Raw genomic sequence first — 21,586 nt, 5'->3', positions numbered from 1 at the left:
CAAAAACTAAATAAAAGGTTTGGCAATAAAGGTGATGGGAATATCAAAGAAACACAAGAACATCAGTATAAATTGGGCCTCATGGCTGTGGTTGTCGGGAGGATCGCTCTCAGCTGTAGAGATTCTCATTGGCTCTCTGCCCACAAAACAGCATTTATTGAGCATTATTCTAGTGTGGTGGTTCTCAGAGTTTGCGTGTATCAGAATCAGCTGGAAAGTAAAGACCACAGGGACCCAGGTTCATTGACGTAAACTAGCACTGGACTTCTGTATTTTCAGAGTTCCCTAATGATCCTGATACATATCCAAGCCTGAGAACCACTGCTGTAGCACTTCTCTATTAGTGTGATCCTTTAGTCATTCATTCGTTCATCCATCCATTCAGTAACCATTTATTGAGCAACTGTTCTGTGCCAGCCCATTCTTAGTATTAAGTATACAGTAGTAGACACACAGGCAAAGACCTCATGGAGTTTATATTCTAATACACAGATAAAACTACTCTGACTGAGTCTCTTGTATTTCCCAGTTCCAAGTCCCCAAAGAGAAAATATGATTGGCCTAGCTAATCACCACCAGCTAATCTGCTGTTTGTTTGCGGAATGGGGGAACAGAGCTTTTATCAACAGGCCACTTTATAAGTTATTAGCGTTGGTGTTGGCTTCTGGTAAGTCGGGGGTTCCCCTCTACTCCAATCAGCTGTGGCTGGGGTTCCACGGCCTGAAACATGACCCCTCCTGAGGTTTGCTCCCTCAGCAAAACTAGGTCAGGAAGGGGCCACAGGTAAGGAAGGCCCTGTTGTCTGACTATAGAGAGTGGTGGTTATCCAAATGTAGCAAGAAGCAAACTTTCCCGGAGCAGTCTAAAGGCAAAAATATGAGGCTGCACTAGTCAACATGAAACCAACATCCTTCCATCATGAACTATTTATTTATGGGCTTTTGCTTTGCTGCTGCCTGTGATGTTTCAAAATAGCAGCTTGCCTGCAGCAGATTCCTATTTCAATTGAGATTATCTCGGACAATAATCTCCCATGCATTCCCCTCCATCATTTTATATTCATTTTGTTAGCTTTGGCAACATAGGATTTTATCCTTTGCCTTCTGAGCATATTCACTAACTGAAAGAGGAAAAAAACTAGCACCAGGAAAATGGGAGCAATGGTTATCACATATTTTTAGTCCCAAATCAGGTGAGCCTTGTATCTCACCCTCTACCAATTGCTACTAAAAAATAACACAGATTTTTGATGAGGCACAAATGGGAACGGTAGTGGTAACTTATTAACTGATCCTGGAAAAGACAAGACTTTGAGACTATTTCATTCAGTTCAAAACAAACTTTACTACCCAAGACTCAACCAGGAACTGGGGATCTGAAAATGAAAAAAATCCAACACTTACCCTGAATGAATGGACCATAAATGGTGGAAGACAGGCCTATGACTATAATGATGTTGCCAGAAATTATTCTAGGAAATAAGAGTGAGATGCATTTTTCTAAATTTAGGGATATATAAGTAACATTTGAGAGGGACCTAACAGGATAGTTAGAATTTTTCTTTCCTTTTTAAGTTTATTTATTTTGAGGAAGAGAGAGAGTACGTGTGCAAGCAAGGGAGGGGCAGAGAGAGAGAGAGAGTGAGAGAGAGAGAATCCCAGGCAAGCTCCACGCTGTCAGCACAGAACCCGACATGGGACTCGAACTCGTCAGAACTCATGAACCGTGAGATCATGACCTGAGACGAAATCAAGAGTTGATCGCTTAACCAACTGAGCCACCCAGGTGCCCCAGGATTTTTCTAAATATAAATTTAAGAAGGAGTACCCTAAGGTAGGAAAATAAATGGCCTATATGGGGAATAGCTATTCCTTATATGACTGAAATAAAATATAGCTCTAAGGAAGGGCCAGAGTTGCTCATGGACTACCATGGGTCCACATCCTGGGTTTTGCAAACCATAGCTAGTGTCAAACGTCTGGGAAACAAAAATTTGACCACTGAACACAGCAATAGCTTGTGACACCACCATGAAGAGGATTATAATTGTCAAGCAGAATGAGAACGTCAGCAAATCTAGTTCTTATATGTAGCCATTTACATTAAATTTATTAATGAATTCACTGCCAGACACTCTGCTAAGTGTTAGGAACATAGAGCTGATTACACTGAAGTCCATGCTCTTGAGGAACCTAATAACTGAACGTTTCATTTGTGTATTTAAGTGTTTACTAGGGTTCCTAAAAACCTGGCATTGGTTTATTGACAGCAAAGAAAGATAAATGATGTTTTATTTCAAAACTTTAAATACTCTTTTATTACAGAAGCAGTCCATGAGAATTATAAAATACAGAACCAGCAAAAACAAAAAATAATCTCTGTTACACCCAGAAATCATCACTGTAACCCTTGGTCCATATCCTCCCACATCTTCATATACGTACATACGTATTAATATGTATTTTGCTTACAAAAATGTTTTCATATTGTTTACAGACATACTGTGGCTTGTAACCTGGTTTTTTTTCAGTCAATAATTTCCACTTTCCATGTTAGTAAATGCTTTGAATATTCATATTCAAATTTGACCATTTGAGCCAAAAATGCCCTTTACAGCTAATTTCTCCAAATCAGTCTTCAACTCAAGACCTTACATTGCATCTCCTGATTATGTCCTTCCTATCTGTTTTAATCCAGTATAGTCCCTTTCCTATAATTCTGACTTGAAAAAACTGGTGAGCTGTTCTGAAGAATAGTTCACCTCCTTTATTTGCCTGGTTATTTCCTTGTGATGTCATTTTACATACATTTCCCTCTATCCTCTACCCTGGGAGATCTAACTAAAGATGTGATAGAAGCCCCAAATATTTTGGGCTAGAATATTTCATGGGTGGTAATGTGTACTTTACGTTGCTTCACACCAGAATACACATTTTCTGACATCTGGTTGACCCACCATTAGTGATCAAATTGACCACTGGGGAATGGCCATAATTGGAGATTTTATAGGGAAGGGGCAAAAGGAGCAATGGAGTAGGAAAAGTGTGAATACAACTTGGCTACTTAAAGTAACCAAGGGTTTCCTAGGAAGTGGGAAACCCAGCAGCAGGAGGTGGAACACCAAGGGCATCCAATTGCGCTTTCCACTCCGACATCGCTCAGATTGTGACCGATCCTCTGATCCTGTGCTCACAATTAGGAAGGCAAAAACAGAATCAGAACGTTTTCCTTTGTAAAACTGAGTTTAGCTGAGCGGATGCAGTATCCAGCCCACGGAGAGGCACTATCGCCCTCTGTATAAACTGGGACAAGACCCCCCAGAATAGCTCTCTGTGTTTGGACCCACCCTTTTCTTTTTGGTAGCAGCCTTTTCCCTGCTTCTGGCCACCAGGGGGAGCTACGACAATACAAGCTTTCATTCAGGCGAGCGGGAACGCGTCTGTTTAAGCTTGTCTAACCTAGGGATCCGTAGCAAGATGCCAAAGCCGGAGGAACTGTTTTTCTATTCTCTCGCGAGCCTGAATAAGCTCCTCCCCGCCTGCGTGTGCTCAGCCCTCTTCCGGTGACTTGCGGCAGGTGGCGCTGTCTGCGGCGTCGCAGCGGCAGTGGGTGCCGCGGCGACGCTCTCCCGGCGGGCAGTGCGGCCCGGCTCTCCGGCGGCAGCTAGTGCCACGTCCCAAGTGCTACGCGGAGGAGCGGAGCGGGCGGTGCGCAGGGGGCGGGGAGCAGCGCGGATCCCGGCCCGCTCACATTGATCGCCCGCCGCCATGGGGTCCTCGCAGAGCGTCGAGATCCCTGGCGGGGGCACGGAAGGCTACCACGTCCTGCGGGTAAGAGCTCCGACGGCGGCTCGGGAGCGGCTGACTGCAGGCGGGGCCCAGCCGCGGGGAGGCAGAGGCCCCGACGGGCCCCTTCCCGGGACAGCCAGGCCTGGTCCCGCAAAGGAGCGGCGACCGCGGGCGCTGCCTTAGCCGAGGCCGGTTCGGAAGGCTGCGCGCAACTTGCCTACCGGGAGCGCTCCGGGCCAGGGGTCCGCCGCTCTGGGAGGACGGAGTGGAGCCTGAGGCGGCAGCCGGCAACTTGGTCAGGGGCGGCCCAGACACGGAGGGGGTGGGGGTACAACCTTGACTCCTTTTTCTCCTCACAGCCTTCTCTGTTCTCCTCCTTTTAATTCTTACCTTACAAAGTTAGGAAAGGCTTGGGGGCAAAGTCTGCAAAAGAGGTGATTGTCAAGGTAGCATTGGAGTTTTCTGAGAAATTGAAGCCTGGAACTCGGCAGGCTAGAGGCAGGGGATGCGACGGCAGGTGATAATTCACCTCGGCGCTATCTGGGTGTCCGGAAAGGTCAATTAGGCAAACAGAAAACGAAATGGCCTAATAGTAGGTTTGACGGACTTAAATTCACTTGCTTTTGCAGGACTCTTTTCCTGTGTCGCTCCTGACCTTTCCAACCCTCCTTTTCCACATTTCCTGGCGGGGGGGTACTTCCGTTCTGTTCCAAGACTGCTCAGGGTGGTAAAAGAGGTAATGGAGAGGAACGTTTGAAAAAACAAACAAACGTAGGTAAATACAGGAAAGCAGCGTCAGTCACTGGGATGGAGAAACATAGTATCTCAAAAAGCATTAGGTAAGCCCCTGCTTATGAGCAGCCTAAGTTGTTGCAAAGCATGTGGTTCTTAGGGAACTGGAAGTCTCTAAAAGTAGCATTGATGGTTATGTGCTGTGACACCTGCGTGAGTGGCAACATGATGGATTGTCAACTAAGTGGCCCTAATCCGTAGTACCATTTCAGGACATAATAGAGTGTCACTAGATATTAGCTGCTCTCAGGCAACAGCATTTTCACTGAAAGTGAGAAAGTACTTCCTGGTGCTTACGGTCATTCTGTCTTAGATCCCATGTTTTAGGTGAGACAGCATTCTTAAACTGAATTACCCAGTTAAGTGTGTGATAGTACTGTGATCGATCCCCTTTCTGATCTTCAGGATTATCATGTCTTGTTGCCTCCCCACTGTACTGAAAATCTCTCTTGAAGCCACACTTTTGGTAGGAAAGGATGATTTTCCCGGAAAATAAAGGGAATCTTTAAACAAACCATATTACCTTCGTATTCCCTTCAGCTAAGCCAGCCCCATGTGCCACACTGATGGGAGAAATTGAAGGAGAAGTGTTGGATCTAAATGTAAAGTGAAAATTAGCAGCAGTACTTTTCTCTTATCTGGTTTGATTTTGATTTTCTACCCTGGAGCCCGATATCCAGTATTACCAGCTGATTCTCACAGTGGCTGATGGTAGCCATGAATCCTTGGAGACTCATGATATTTTAATAATATGTGCACTCAGTAAAACAGCATTATTGAGTTTTAAAAGTCTGTTAGAAAGCTGTATACATCAAAAGGATTGCAGTTGAATGACTTCTGTTCATGACTGTGTTCCACGTAAAGTAAGTTGAAGTATATATTCTTTACGTAAGTGCACCTCAGTAAATCAGCACTCATACATATTCAGTAGTGCAGATGTGTTATTAATCTATAAATCTGATTTTCCAAATCACTAGAGACAACCTTAGTTTTCCTGCATCTGGAGCATAAATGTTGCAAAAAATGAAATCTTATTCAAGCTGTGCTAGAGAGAGCTTTAAAATAGTAATGACCATTTAGTTTAGGAGCATTTTTAAAATGTGTTTGAGTCCTAACCTACTCTGTCCCTAATTCTGTCATTGATTTCCAGTTATCTTTGTTTTTAGAGGGGAAAGTACTATGTTAAATCCGGACATATTAAAAAAATTTTTCCTTTCATTTATTATTGCCTAATATACAGTAATATATTGCAGTGCTGGATTACTGAGCTTGCAAACTAGAATAGATACAGTAAGATAACCTTGGAGTAAAATCACTCCTATTAACAAGTTCTAGAATGATTTCTGAGAAGTTTGTTTCCTGGGGCTCCTGGGTGGCTCAGTCAGTTAAACATCTGAGTCTTGGTTTCACCCCAAGTTATGATCTCACCGTTTGTGAGTTCGAGCCCTGCATCAGGTTCTGTACTGACAGTGCAGAGCCTGCTTGGGATTCTCTCTCTCTCTCTCTCTCTCTCTCTCTCTCTCTCTCAAAATAAATCAACTTTAAAAATTAAAAAAAAAAAAGTTTGTTTCCTTTAGTAATCGATTCCCTGGCCATTTCCTTGTTAGTAATAAAAACTTGTTGGACTGGGTTTTAAAATAACAATTATAGGGGTGCCTGGGTGGCTTAGCCGGTTGAGCGTCCAACTTCAGCTCAGGTCATGATCTCACAGCTTGTGAGTTCGAGCCCCACGTCTGGCTCTGCGCTGACAGCTCAGAGCCTGGAGCTAGCTTCAGATTCTGTATCTCCCTCTCTCTCTGCCCCTCCCCCTCTTCTGCTCTCTCCCTCTCTCTTTCTCTCTCTCTCTCAAAATAAATAAACATTAAATTTTAAAAAATTAAGTAACAATTATACTGACAACCATTTCCACTGCTATCTTATTGTTATTTCAGCATTCCTACAGTTCAAGTACTTTACATTTTTTTCTATATTCCATATCCATTGGTAGTTCTGCTTTTAAAAATTTTTAGGGGGCAACATTGAAATAGTTTTAGGTTTTCTGCTGTGAGCAGTGTACTTTCCTTTTTATGCGTTACGCATTTTGTATTAATGTACATTTTCGCATTGTGATCATATTGTATAGCCAACTCCCCATTCTTACCCTAGAAGTAACCACAGTAGTTTCTTACGTATCTTTTCAAAAATGTTTTATGCAGGTAAAAGAATTCTGCTCTCCTTCACTCTTTGTTTCTTTCTGTAACTGTTGGAATCACATGATACCTACTATTACTCCCCTTGGTCTTTTATTTGCTAATCCATCTTGGCAGTCTTCATAGGAGCACATAGAGATCTGCCTCTTGGTTTCACTTAGCTCCACAGCAGTTTGTTGTGCCAGAGTTTAGCTAAGCAGCACCTGGTGGTGATGGACATTTACTTTTTCTAAAAAGTCTTTGCTGTTGTAAGTACATGTTCACAACCTCAAATCCTGTCTTGTTTTCACTTAAAATGTACATTTCCCAAATTATTGAATCTTAATATTAATTTATACAAATGATCTTCATTTTGGTAGATTACTACATTGTTTTCTGATTATCAGCATATGTTCATTACAGGCTTTTTAGATAAGTTAAAGTGTTAACAAGAACCTAAACTACCTGTAATTCTGTCATCTAAAGGTAAATAATGCCGAAGTATTTTTTCTAGTCTCTTTTTTTCTGTGCCTAACCTTGCCCCTTAGCCATGGTTCACAAAGATTTTGAATGATATGACATTTTCAAGTATGGTATAGCCTGAAGTTATGGTAAGATATTGGCTTACAATCAAAAACACAGTGCTAAATAAATCAGGGCCTAACCACAGATTGGAATGCTATACATTCATGAAAATTGTGTTTCAAAACACTGTGTGGCCATAGGCATGTCTCTCTGTGTAGGTGCATGTACATTCAAGTATCAAGGAAAATAAAACAGGTAATAAGCCAGGCTATTAAAAGGATTATTGGCGAGGGGCGCCTGGGTGGCTCAGTCGGTTAAGCATCCGACTTCGGCTCAGGTCACGATCTCTCGGTATATGAGTTCGAGCCCTGCGTCGAGCTCTGTGCTGACTGCTCAGAGCCTGGAGCCTGTTTCAGATTCTGTGTCTCCCTCTCTCTCTGACCCTCCCCCGTTCATGCTCTGTCTCTGTCTCAAAAATAAATAAACGTTAAAAAAAGAATTAAAAAAAAAAAAAAGGATTATTGGCGAATGGTGACATTTTTACATTCCTTTAAACCTCAGTATATTCTTATTATTTTAAGTTTATTTTGAGAGAGCATAAGTGGGAGAGGGACAGAGAGAAAAGGAAAGAGTGAGAATCCCAAGCATACTCCACACTGAGAGCCCAACGTGGGGCTTAAACCCATGAAACTATGAGATCCTGACCTAAGCCAGAACTAAGAGTCAGACTCTAACCAATTGAGCTACCCAGATGTCCCCTGCAGTATATTTTCTAAAATTTCCAGAGTGGTCATGAAATACTTGTATATTCGAAAAAAAATTATTAAAAGATATTTTTATTTTAATTTTTTTTAAGTTTATTTTGAGAGAGAGAGAACATGCGCACAAGTAGGGGGCGGGGAGAGAGAGACACAGAGAGAGAGAGAATCCCAAGCAGGCTCTATACTGTAAACATGGGGCTCAAACCCACAAACTGTGAGATCATGACCTGAGCTGAAATCATGAGTTAGCAGCTTAACCGAATGAGCCACCGAGGCACCCCAAAAGATATTTTTAAAAAGTGGACTCCTAGTGGAAATTTAATTTGTTCAGAAGCTCTCTTTTAAAAATAGCATTATATTTGGAGCACCTACCTGGGTGGCTCAGTCGGTTGAGCATCCGACTTCGGCTCAGGTCATGATCTTGCAGTTCGTGAGTTCGAGCCCCGCGGCGGGCTCTGTGCTGACAGCTCAGAGCCTGGAGCCTGCTTTGGATTCTGTGTCTCCCTTTCTCTCTGCCCCTTCCCCACTCATGCTCTGTCTTTTTCTGTCTCTCAAAAATGAATAAACGTTAAAATAAATAAATAAATAAAAATAGCATTATATTTCAGATTCCCTTATGCAGTAAGTCCAATTTCATGTTCATCATGAGTACCACTTATATTCGCACCCTCTAATGTTAACGTTAGGCAGGAAAAATGTTAGCCAGGGCTTCTTAGTTTTGTTAGAAGTTACTATAAGTTACTACAGTTGAAATATGTTGAATTCAAAATTCTTGCCTAGATTCTCCCTTAATTACCAAGTGAACTACACAAGGCTATTTTCAAAATTACATTTTTGGAATTGCCTTATTGATGCCCATTATAAGATCTGTTTCTAAATTTAAATATTCAAGTGAATTCATTCTACCTTTAATATTCTTTGAGATGGAAGTTCTCTGAGGACATTCTGGAACCAGTGTTCACACCACTATGGGAACATGGAAAATGTCATGTTCACTATTCTTTGTCATTTCCTTCAAGAGAGATTTTGGAAGTGATGGATGTTTTGAAGGAAAGGCCATTGAGATGAAGTATGTCTCCAGTGCAATAACAGGCCTTTATCTGTAGAGCCATTGGCTGCAGACTGGGCAGCATTTCTTAGAGGAGAAAGTGACAGTGAAATTATTTCCATGGAAAATGGAATATCGGGGCCCCTGGGTGGCTCAGTTGGTTGAACTTCCAACTCTTAGTTTTGACTCAGGTCATAATTTCATGGTTCATGGATTCATGCCCCATGTAAGGTTCTGTGCTTGACAGCTAACACTGCAGGGCCTGCTTGGGATTCTCTCTCTCTCTACCCTTCCCCCACTTGTGCTCTCTATCTCTCTCAAAATAAATAAACTTTAAAAAAGAAAAAAATGGAATGCCTAGACATAACTACTATTGCGTGGATCTGTTCTTTTTTTAATGGTGCCTCACTAATCTGCATGAAATCCTGCTCAACTTGGCACTTATTTTGAGAAAGATAATTCCCGATATTTGATAGTCATAATTTTTCTTTCTTTTATTCTTTTTAACTAACACAGTGTATCTCAAACTTAAAACGAATTTTTTTTAACGTTTATTTATTATTGAGAAACAGACACAGAGTGTGAGCAGGGGAGGGGTAGAGAGAAGGGGAGACACAGAATCCGAAGCAGGCTCTAAGCTGTCAGCACAGAGCCCGACGTGGGGCTCGAACCCACAAACTGTGAGATCATGACCTGAGCCGAAGTCAGTCGCCCAACCAACTGAGCCACCCAGGTGCACCCCGCCCCCCCAAAATTTTTTTTAATGTTTATTTACTTTTGAGAGACAGAGACAGAGCACACGTGGGAAGAGGCAGAGGGAGAGGGAGACAGTCCAAACTCAGGCGAGATCATGACCTGAGCCAAAGTCAGACACTCAACCAATTTAGCCACCCAGGTGCCCCTCAAACATTTTAAACTCATGTCCCCACTTGAAAAACATAAAAATCTCACTACTATCCTCTTTCCTCACTCACTCTGAAAACAATGGTTATAAAAAGAAAACAGTTGGGTTATTTGATGTTTTTCAAATACAAAGTTATGACTGAAAAAGCTCTATAAACACCACCTAAAGATAATGATCTCCCAAAGTTGATCTCTTGTACTAAAAAACCACGAATAAGGGCACCTGCCTGCCCCAGTCAGTAGAGCATGCAACGCTTGATGCCAGGAGTTGGGATGTCGATCCCAACATTGGGTGTAGAGATTACTTAAAAATATAATCTTAAAAAAAGATTTAATAGTCTTTGAAATTCCTTTCAAATGTAGGAGTCAGATTTTTAGTTCATAAATGCCGTCAAATACAATGTGTGTGAACCTTAGGACATGCTTAGAAGTTGTATCATTAGACATAAACTTTTTCTGAAAAGACCTTGAACAAATTAGTGTTACTCTGTTTATCTACACTTTCATATTTTGTGATGAAGTGTGTTTTAATGTGTTTTTAAGGATCCTTAGGATCCTTATTTGGGGAGGTCTACTGTTGATGGGTAACTGTGGTTTCTGTTCTGGTCAGTTAAGTAGTAGAATGCACAGCACGGGGTGTAGTGTTTTCTGGGTCAGACACTGACAGCTTCTTTTTAAATAATTCCACTGAAATTGTCATAAGAATTGAACTTGGAATAACCATTAATATCAGTACATTCATTTTGTTGGCTTTAATACTGTGCTGAGAGGATTACATTATTTCAATTGATTCACTAATACTAGTTAATCTAAACTAGAAAATATTTTATATGTAAAGGTTTGGTACATGCTTTAGAATATAACTGTAGATTGCCTTCAGAGGTGTGATTAACTAAATAAGAGGACTTTTTTTTTTTTTTCTCCAAACAACATGCAGAACCAAAGTAGTTAACCTGAGAGACTGTCCATGTCCCTCTTGGCACTGCAAATGAATTTACTGCAGCATGAAGGGAGTGATGCTGAGGATTGTTTTTTATTGTAAGCACCAGTGAGAGACCATTCCAGCACATTGTCAGCATTGAGGAACCTTGTCATCTTGTAGGCGTGAATGCATTGAGAGACTTGATAGTAGAGCACCAGAGACCCCTCTTGGGAATCACTGAACCATCCTGTCCCCTCCATCACTTCATTGTGTTTCCTTGGGCAAACCTTTGAACTTCTTTAAGCCCCATTCTTTGTATCTGAAAAGTTAATACTAGTGCCTCCTCTGCCTGTTTTTGACTAAAAACCATAGTAGATACTGTATACGAAAGTGTTTTGAAAAAAATTGAGCACATTAATTTTTTTTCCTGGCCCACTGCCACCTTGCAGACGGCCTTGCTCTTAAATTTCTTCATTAAAGACTCTTAAAAACTGAGAACAAACTTAGGGTTGATGGGGGGGTGGGGTGGGAGGGAGGGGAGGGTGGGTGATGGGCATTGAGGAGGGCACCTGTTGGGATGAGCACTGGGTGTTTGTTGTATGGAAACCAATTTGACAATAAACTTCATATTAAAAAAAAATTTCTTCATTAAAACAGTGCTATTTAGCATAGGGTCTGGAGAATGGTAAAGACTCAGTAAATGTTAGCTGGCGTCTTTATTGTTAGCATCTGCACTATTGTATCACCCATTGAGAACCACTGTTGTAGTGGCAAAATACTAATTAAAATGGACCTCTAAGCATTTTAAGTAGCATTTCCATTTACATGCTCATTCAGCAGCTACTTTTGCCCTTGTATCTAACCCTATATGTTACTACTGTTTAAAACATAAATGTGGGATCAGATGTGACCCATGAATTTTATTAATGTGCCTGTGAATTTTTAAGGAATCCTCAGTTTTAAGGAAATTGTCTTTTTTAAAAGGAAGGTACCAGTGTCCTTTTCATTGCTTTATCGCAGTGATACTAAACACATTAATTAAAATGACCAAAAAAGTCTATGCAATTAAAATAATGTTGTTGGGTTGGATCTACACTGTAGAATCTATAGATAGTGGCAGTTAGACTTACTTCATGGTGAGTTGTCATTCAGTCTTAGAAACTATCTCATCAGCCTCCTCGCTTTACAGCTAAAGAAAAGGAGCACAGAAAGATTATTGCCTAAGGTCACACAGCAAGTTTTCTTTCCCTAAGAAACGCCTAAATTGGTATTTGAAGATTATAAAATTAGGTGACAACTTGTCAGACTTTTTGCTTCTTTTGGAGCAGGCTTCAGTTTCTTTCAACATCATTTTTCTGATATACAGACTTTCTCTAAGAAAGTACAGTGTATTGATGGGTTTTAATTTCCTTGGTTATCATTAGAATTTTTAAATTGCTTCATATGTTATAAATTACATCATAGGGTCAGTCAGAAAAACATGCTCTTTGAGTTATTTTGGTAGAACATATAAGAATGTTTTAGCAAACTGGGGCGCCTCGGTGACTCGGTTGAGCGTCTGACTTTGGCTCAGGTCATAATCTCCCTGTTCGAACCCCACGTCAGGCTGTGTGCTGACAGCTCAGACCCTGGAGCCTCCTTCAGATTCTGTGTCTCTCTCTCTCCTCTTACCCCTCTCCTGCTCGTGCTCTCTCTTTATCTCAAAAATAAACATTAAAAAAAAAAATGTTTCAGCAAGTAAAGCTTGAACTCTTCCAGTCTACTGCAAAATAATTTCCACATATTTGTATCAAGTCCCAAACAGGAACACTGGCCCTTTTCAGACATGGAAGAGTCCCCCCCCCCCCCCAAAGTGTCTTTCTGTTTTTATTTATTTATTTTTATAACTGAAGGATTTCGGGTTTATTTTTATTATATCACACCCCCCAAGTTTTCTCACATCATTTTGATCACGCAAGCGTGTAAATATGTAACATGAGGCCTTATGTGTATAGTTGAAATGAATCATTATCAATACTTGGATTACTTGGATTGGACTTAATTTTTACTTTTATTTAATATCCCTGGTGGTTTTTTAAATAGTACAAAAAATTAAATTGAGAGAGGAGATGATGGTATAGACAGAACTACCTTTTATGTGTGAAGGAATTGGTGGTGCAGTAATAAAAAGGAGACACATATCACTGAGCCCATTTTATGGAAACATCTCCTTGGTTAGAAAATGAGAAATAATTCACATACTAGCCAGACGTGTGATAGGTATGTCTTTGTATATCACCTTATGAAATGCTTGGTTTGATGATCTCCTGTATTCTGAAAGTAGCCTTGCAGTTTCCTTTCTTTGTTACATTAAGATGGCAGTTCTCCACTCCTCAGCTGGGAGTAGTATATAAATGATGGAGTTAAGAGAATGCCTACCCCCAACTCCACCCAAACTCTTCTCCCCTTCTATTCTGCTGCCCCTTTCTCCTCAAGCCAAGATTTAAGAGAGAGTGGTTCATGCGAAATGACCCAAACCTAGTATAAAGTACTATGACACTTTTAACCCCCGGAGAAGAGATGGATGCTTCCCTGGAAAGCAACCAGCTTAGAACAATTAGGTCTGTACACAAGGGAGAATCCATGTTAAATCTGGTAAAAGTGCCTCATGGTCCAGGATCAGAAGGTGAGAGAAAAGCCAAAAGTTTAATTGCATTTATTATCTGGAGGTTGATTGGACAAAAAGAGTTAATGACATCTTGTAGGACTCTTTCCAATTTTATTTTTATTACAGATCAAAGCAAGAAATTTATTTTCCACTGCAACTCATGTGTACTACTACATTTCATGAAAAATAATGACCCTTATGAAGTCATGAATTTTTTGTATTTTATCTATTCTGATAGTTTCTTATTTTGACATTTCCCTCTTCTGTAATGGTCCACTAAATTGATTTCAGAACAAACTCCCTGTAGTAATTGGATGACACCACTTTAAGAAGAATTTATATATAGTTGGTGATTCCAAATCCAGCTTCTAATCATTGGTGCTAATTTCTTTTTATGTACTGGGGATGGATACCCCTTCACTGTGCAGTTTCTCTTATAAGCTCATTTTTTGTTTCTTGAGTAAAAATCTCTAGCAGATTTTATCTTGCATATTGTAGCTCTTTTTTCTAGAGTGCTTATGAAAGAAGTATTTCTTTCATGTTGTGAAATTTATTTTGGTAAGATAACCTCCAGATGTAAAGTTGAACTCTTATAAGTGCCAGTAAGTGTGTTCATAATTTATTCTACATGTGGGTGTTTGGCTCACATTTATTTTTGTCATTCCCTTGTAAGCATAATTACTCTTCAGTATTTTCAGCTGCTATGTTGTATTCCTTAATTGTTCAAAGTAAACCATGAGGCCTGAGAAGACTTCAGCATGCTTGTTAGAACTCCCAGGGAATGGATTTGTCTAAAGTCAGTTTTTTCCTTAAAATGGAGTATTTGCTGCTTTCAGTATCAAGAATATATTATAAACAAATCTATGTTTTAAATGCATTGCATGCTTCCACCATTACTGATAGGTGCTACATATATTAAAAAATTTTTTTAATCTTAATTGTTGTGATGATGTCCATGTGCTGTATTGGAATACATGTACTTATCACCTAGACTTGGGCTGTGCAGTACAGTAGTCTCTAGCCACATATGGCTGTTTAAACTTGGATGTAAATTATTTAAATTAAATGAAGTTTAAAACCCACTTCCAGAGTCACACAAGCCACATTTCACATGTGGGTAGTGGCTACTGTATTGGACAGCACACGATACAGAAGATTTTTATAATTGCGAAAAGTTCTAAAAGCAGCTTAATAGTGGAGACCTTTTTAAATTTTTGTATTCCCTACCACAAGACACAATCACAACTACACCTTTTTTGTTAGCGCACAGTTTATACTCCCTTGGTAGAATTTGGTAAGTGGCATAAGTTAACACTCAACTTTTTATTTTTCTTTTGGTTTTTGATTTTTTAAATTTTATTTATTCTCATTTTCTGCCAGCTATCATTTTTTTGCTGTAAGCAAGTGGCAGTGGCATCTCTTTCAGTTCTTTTGTTTGGTTAGTACTCTGTTCGTGGCTTGGAATCAGGTAGCCAAACCACGTAAATATAAATAGAATCTAAGAGTGGTCCTGAAATGTTCTGAAAGGGGAGCATTAGAGTAAGTTATTTTGTGGCCTTTGTACTGACTGCTTTGTACTCAACTGACCGTTGAGATTTAATTGCTGGCTTTCAAAGTATGTTCTTTGTAGGTGAAATATTTGGTATGTTCCTAGGTTGTAATAATTGTATTTCTGCTTTTTGGATAGAGGGGAGTATATGTTAAAGCTTTTTAAAGTGCACATAAGTGTAAAGCTTGATGAATTTTCACAGACAACATACTCGTGTAACCAGCATCCCATCCCTCTCCAGGCACACTCTGACTTACCCACCAACCCCCTCAGAGTGAATGCTGTCCTGATTTCTAACAGCATAGATTAATTTGACCTGTTCTTAGCTTTATATAAATGGAATCATATGTACTCATTTGTGTCTGGCCTCTTTTGCTCACATACCACTTGTAAAACATATCCATCTTGTGTATTGTTGTGGGTTTTTGTTTTATTAATTTACCTTATACCATCGAGAGATTATATCAAGATTGATTTATCTGTTCTGCTGTTCATGGGAATTAATGTAGTTTTTAGTCTGGGGCTAGTACAAATAGTGCTGCTGTGAACATTCAACTGTGTGTGTCTTTTGAAGAACATCTGTATACCCATTTCTATTGGGTATGCTTAAACAGTGCAATATTTGGTCAAATATTTCAATATTAACAGATATTGCCAAATAGTTTGCTCATTTGCATTCCCACCAGCAGTAATTGAAGTTTCCAGCTGTTTTGTATCCTCACAAACATTTAGTATTTTCCATCTTTTTCATTTTCGCCAGTCTGGCAGGTGGTATCACATTGTGGTTTTAATTTGCAGCTATTGAAGTTGAGCATATTTTCATATTTATTGGCCACATCAGTACCCTTTTTTGTTTAGTGTCTGCTAAAATCTTTTCCCCATTTCTCCATTAAGTTATTATTTTTTTTAGCAGCTTCATTGAGATACAATTTACCTGTCATTAAATTCGGCCTTTTAAAGTATACAGTTCACAGGTTTTTTAGTATATTCAGAGTTGTGCAATCGCTTCTCGGCCTTTTGGCTAAGATCAAGTGTAGAGTTGTGCAACCGTCACTAGTATCTAATTCCAGAACCTTTTTATTCCCCCCGGAAAGAAACTCCATACCCAATTGCAGCTACTTCCCATTCCTCCTACCCCCAGCCCCTGGCAACCACTAATCTACTTTCTGTTTCTGTGGATTTGCCTGTTTTGGACATTTCATATAAATGGAATCATGCAATATGTGGTCTTTGTGATTTAGCATAGTGTTTTCAAGGGTCATTCATGTTGTAGCATGAATACTTCCTTTTTATTGCCAGATAATACTTCATTCTATGGGTGTAACACATTTGTTTATTCATTCATCAGTTATGGGACATTGGGTTGTTTCCACTTTCTGGCTGCTATGAATAATGCAGCTATGAATTTTGTGTACAAGTTTTTATGTGGACATGCTTTCATTTCTCTTTTTTATATATCTAGGAGTGGAATTGCTGGGTCACATGGTAACTCTTTGTTTAACATTTGAGGATCTGCCAAACTGTTCCCACAGCAACTGCACCATTTTATATTCCCACCACTAATATATGAGGGTTTGTTTCAAACCTTTGTTAGTATCTTTTTTATTTTAGCCAGTCTTGTGGATGTGAAGTTGTATCTCATTGTGGTTTTACTGTCTCTTTCTTAATGATTTGCAGTAATTCTAAATTTGTTCTGAATATAGCTCCTTTGTTGGATGTATAATAAATCTTTCCATTGTCTTAAGTATGTCTTTTGATGAGCAGAAGTTTGTAGTTTTAGTATAATTCATTAATTTTTTTAGTTTATGATTAGTGTTTTTTGTATCCAGTTTAAGAAGTCTTTCATATTTGAAAATCTCAAAGATATTCTCCTTTGTATTCCTCTGAAGGCTCTATCATTTTACCTTTGACTCTACCTCTATGGTTTTATTTTTTTATTTTGTTTTTTGTTTTATTACAAATTTATTGCAAATTCTTTCCCTTTCCTTTTTTAAAGAGGAGAAAGACGATTAATGCATAATTAGAACAATCATGTAGTGTCCAGGAATTCATTAGTTGTAAAGATTTGCCCTCAGGTGGTGATTGCAGAGTTAGGAAGGTGACTTTAAGATTTGTAGAAACCCCCCCTCTCCCCCCGGGGGTGCCTGGCTGGCTCAGTTGGAAGAGCATGTGACTCTTGATCTTGGGGTTGAGTTAAGGCTCCAGGTTGGGTGTAGAGATTACATAATACATACGTACATACATATATACATATAAACTAATTTTACATTAATTAACTAACTTAAAAAGAAAGATTTGTTTAGGCATCAGACATGCCAGGCACATCATTAAAAAAAGATTTGTAGGACTCCTATCATATATCAGAGTCTTAGCTAGGCATTTCATAAACTCATTCAATCTCTACAGTATTCATGCACAGTAGATGATGTTATCCTTTACTTGTGGATGGAAAGACTGAGGCCCAGAAAGGTAAATAATCTTTCCCAAGTTCACGCAGCTAATAAGGTAAGAGCATGCCTCAAAATCAAGTCAGTCTGATTCTAGAACTCCATTATCTTTACATTGTGCATTTTTTCAAAATCTTGCAAAATCTTAACTATAAACTTTCCAATTTAACCTATTCATCTTAAATTGCTGTAATATTTGGCCCAATAATAAATACTAATGATCTATGGAACCAGATAGATAGATGGATAGATGGATCCAGGGTTTTATATATTCATTTTTTTAATTAAGGTGGTTTGAAGGAAGCAGGTGAATCAATAATTGAGAGATCTTATAGGGGGCAGGAAGTATTGAAGTGGTAATCTGATGCCTGACAGATTGGGTGCCTAAGAGATTCTTGTCAGTGGATAGTATTGCCAGAGAAACTTAACCTGTGTGGATGTTTAATTTGCTGTGTTGTAGATCTTGTTTTGCATGCTATGAAATGTAGGAAATTGTCTTTAAGTATATTAGGGTCAAAGAGAGCATTTTCTAGGGCTCCCTCTGTTGGCTTCCTGTTAGATACCTAGTTGCCAGAATTGTACTGGTACTAATGATGTAAATAAATTTAGGAAAGAAGTTAACTTCAAGGTACATTAGAAACAGAGGAGATTGATGTTTGTAGCAAATGCAAATAGAAAAATAGAGAAAGGGTTATTTAAGTGTACTTATTTTAGAATTCAAATTTGGCTATTGAATTTCTTTTGAGTAATGGGAAAGAATAGTTCTAATGTTATTAGGAACTCCATTTCAAATAGTGGTAAAACTTTATACTTGGAGGGTGGCATGATAAGCATCAGTGTGTGGGATCAACTTTCTAAGTTGGTGATGACATTACAAAAGTACTATCTTTGTCCCTTTTTAACTGAAAGATAAACTTTTGGCAGCCTCAGTGGAGAAGTCTGAAATTGATCAATGGACTGGTTGGTTTCTAGAAAAAAAAGTCATTTGGAAACATTCAGATTCAGAGAATTAGAGGATTAGATGAGGACCTTATTAAGTGAGAAACGCCACAGCAAAGGGTCTCCAGGAGTCTATGCTAATTATCCTCTTTTCACACTTGAGGCATTTCACACCTAATTGCTAGGCACCTAATAGGCATTTCACACCTAGTAGATCATGACTCTTTCCCAGCTAGCTGTGACTTGACCTCCCTTTTCTTCTCATAATAACTCCAGACTGCCACTGTTTTCCTTTCAGAGTTGCCTTTTGAAGAGAAATCTGTCTGCCACTTCGAGTTCTAGACATTTTGCTTGGTAACATGTAGAATATAAAATATCCTTCATTTAAGAAAACTGAGTATAAAGAAGCTAAATGAGTTTGTGCTGATTATTTTCATTAGAGCTAACACTTGTAAATAATAAAACCCTTTGATATTTAATCAACTTGTTTAATTTACAAAAATGATGTAGTCCCAAATTTGCAAGAGAATTTACAGAAAGCAAGATTAAACAGTTTTAGTAAATTAAAACATGGAGCCATCTTTATAATGGACAACTTTTGTATTGTGACAAATGAAGAAGACCTAGTTTTACTTCTTCAGAAGCAGTGATAGTATAATTTGGTTTTACCTAAAAGGTAACATTTGGGGCGCCTGGGTGGCTCAGTCGGTTAAGCATCCGACTTCAGCTCAGGTCACGATCTCACGGTCCGTGAGTTCGAGCCCCGCGTCGGGCTCTGGGCTGATGGCTCAGAGCCTGGAGCCTGCTTCCGATTCTGTGTCTCCCTCTCTCTCTGCCCCTCCCCTGTTCATGCTCTGTCTCTCTCTGTCCCAAAAATAAATAAACGTTAAAAAAAAAAAAAAAGGTAACATTAGTCCAAAAAGTAATGAATGTATCATTAATCAAAGATTAAATTTCCTTAATCCAAGAAGTCTGGTATTAGAGGAACATATTCTGGGTTCCTTCCTGGGTTCCATTTTGAAAGCAGTAAAATTTGTTACTGTATAGATAACTGCAGATTTGTGTGTGGATGAATGAGTGCATCTATTATTTGCATAACTTCAGAATTGACTATTGACTGTTAGAACTGTTGGGAGTGTTACAGATAATCGGCCTGCAAATATCCATGCAAACCTCGTTTTCAAAGGATAGTTTTGACAGTATAAAATAATATCACTCTGAATAAAAAGTCCTTAAAACATTATGAAAATATTTTAGAGGAAATACAAAGTGGATTGTATTAACTTTTTGCTGTTTTGTCATACTATATTACTATTGCCAGCTACTAATATTTTTATTACTGTAAATTTAGAATATTTAATAATTTTAGTCCATTTCAAGTTTGGTATGCTAACTAACCATTTGAATTGTTGAGAATCTAAGTAATCTTAATCTTCCATTTAAAGTCCTGTATAAGTCTGGCTCCACTCTTTTTTTCCAGTCTCCTTACTGGACTAATGTTATAAGATAATACTTTTGAGTTTAACCTCTGCCACGAGCCAACTATAGGACCATAGGCAAGTCACAGGATGGTTTCTTTACCTGCAAATAAAAGAATTGCACAAAATCTGTGGGTTTAGCACTTTATTTGGAGAAACCCTTTGAGAATCTAATGAAAGCCATGGATCTTTATACCCGGAAAACTGCTGATTTCTACAAAATGTTGCATATAATTTCAGGAGCTGCAGTGCTCCCTGAAGCTATCCACACAGACCTCAGTTTAAGATCCCCTGGATTAGAAGTTTTGTGATTTTCAAAATCTATAATTCTATATTTCTGTCCCACACCATTCTGTTGTCTAGCTATACTATATTATGATCCCCATTTTTTCAGACTCCTGGATATTTACTCATTTCAACTTTCAGATGTCCTTTTTATCCCCTTACCTATCTCGACTTTAAAACCCTCTATTTTTTTTATAAGTGGTATATTCTTAAAAAAGTTTTTAAATGTTTTTTTATTTTTGAGAGAGCACAGGCAGGGAAGGGTCAGAGAGAGAAGGAGAAACAGAACCCGAAGCAGGCTCCAGGCTCTGAGCTATCAGCACAGAGCCTGACTCGGGACTTGAACCCGTGAGCTGTGAGATCATGACCTGAGCGTTGGTCGCTTAACCAACTGAGCCACCCAGGCTCCCCCAAAACCATTTATTTTAAAGCACAATTCGGATGTCTTTTTTTTTTTCCTGTGAAGCTTCTTCAGTCAGAATTACTCTTCTCCTTAGAACTCTGTCCCTCCATTATAGCCCTTAACCTCTGTAGTTATTAGAGGACTGTGTGTCCTCTGTCTCTCCTTCCTCTTGTCTGTTCCTTAATAGATTATAAATATCTTGACATAGTAGCTATGTTCCTATATTAGTTTTGTTAATAGAGTGGTGCCTTACTAGTAGTAGTCGTGGAATAAATGCTTGCTAAATTAATTTGAATTTGTCACTCAGTTGTAATGAGTAACTGTCTGCTATGTCCTGTGCTACAACCTGAGAAGGTTGCCCCCAACCCCCAAAAGTAGAAGGTAGAGTGAAATAGGACCATAGAGAAAGAACCTCATATGTGGGATGAACTTAAAGAATAGGTAGAATATAGGGAACTACAAGGGCATTAGCTGGGAGAGAGGAAGAGAAATGAGAGAACTAGTATGTTTTACCTCTTATCAGTGAAATTATCTTAATTTTACTGAAAAGAGATAGGTATTAAAATTTAGCTCATAATTTTTAATTAAGCTTTGCATTTTTCTTTTTTGGCACTTTTGTTTTTACAGGTACAAGAAAATTCCCCAGGACATAGAGCTGGACTGGAGCCATTCTTTGATTTTATTGTTTCCATTAATGGTTCGAGATTAGTAAGTTCAGCTTTTTGTAGTTTTGACTATAGTATTTTGTAACCTTTTGAAATTGGAATTTTTCAGATTATCTGGGGTGGATGTTTATTCATTAGTTACAAACATTAAATGGAGTTATGATACCAGTTTGTAAAAATTATGTTAGTAAACATGAAAATGTCAAATACAAAATACTATATATACCTCACCCTTCAGTGACTATCTTAGGAGAATAAAATTCCTG

General features: G+C 38.9%; 1 protein-coding gene across 1 annotated transcript in view; it reads left to right on the top strand.

Annotated features, from left to right (window-relative positions):
* The first annotated feature begins 3,617 nt into the window (after positions 1–3,617).
* The window catches only part of GORASP2 (golgi reassembly stacking protein 2), a 34,156-nt gene continuing 16,187 nt past the window's right edge, over positions 3,618–21,586 (top strand). The window contains exons 1-2 of the mRNA XM_060621604.3: positions 3,618–3,830; positions 21,283–21,363. Coding sequence (XP_060477587.1) covers positions 3,768–3,830; positions 21,283–21,363 — 144 coding nt within the window. The 5' untranslated portion in view covers positions 3,618–3,767. The remainder of the gene's footprint in view (positions 3,831–21,282; positions 21,364–21,586) is intronic.

Source organism: Panthera onca, chromosome C1, assembly GCF_046562875.1.
Source record: "Panthera onca isolate mPanOnc1 chromosome C1, mPanOnc1 haplotype 2, whole genome shotgun sequence".
Lineage (NCBI taxonomy): Eukaryota > Metazoa > Chordata > Mammalia > Carnivora > Felidae > Panthera > Panthera onca.
Note: the sequence above shows the minus strand (reverse complement) of the source record. Positions and strands in the feature narration are given on the sequence as shown.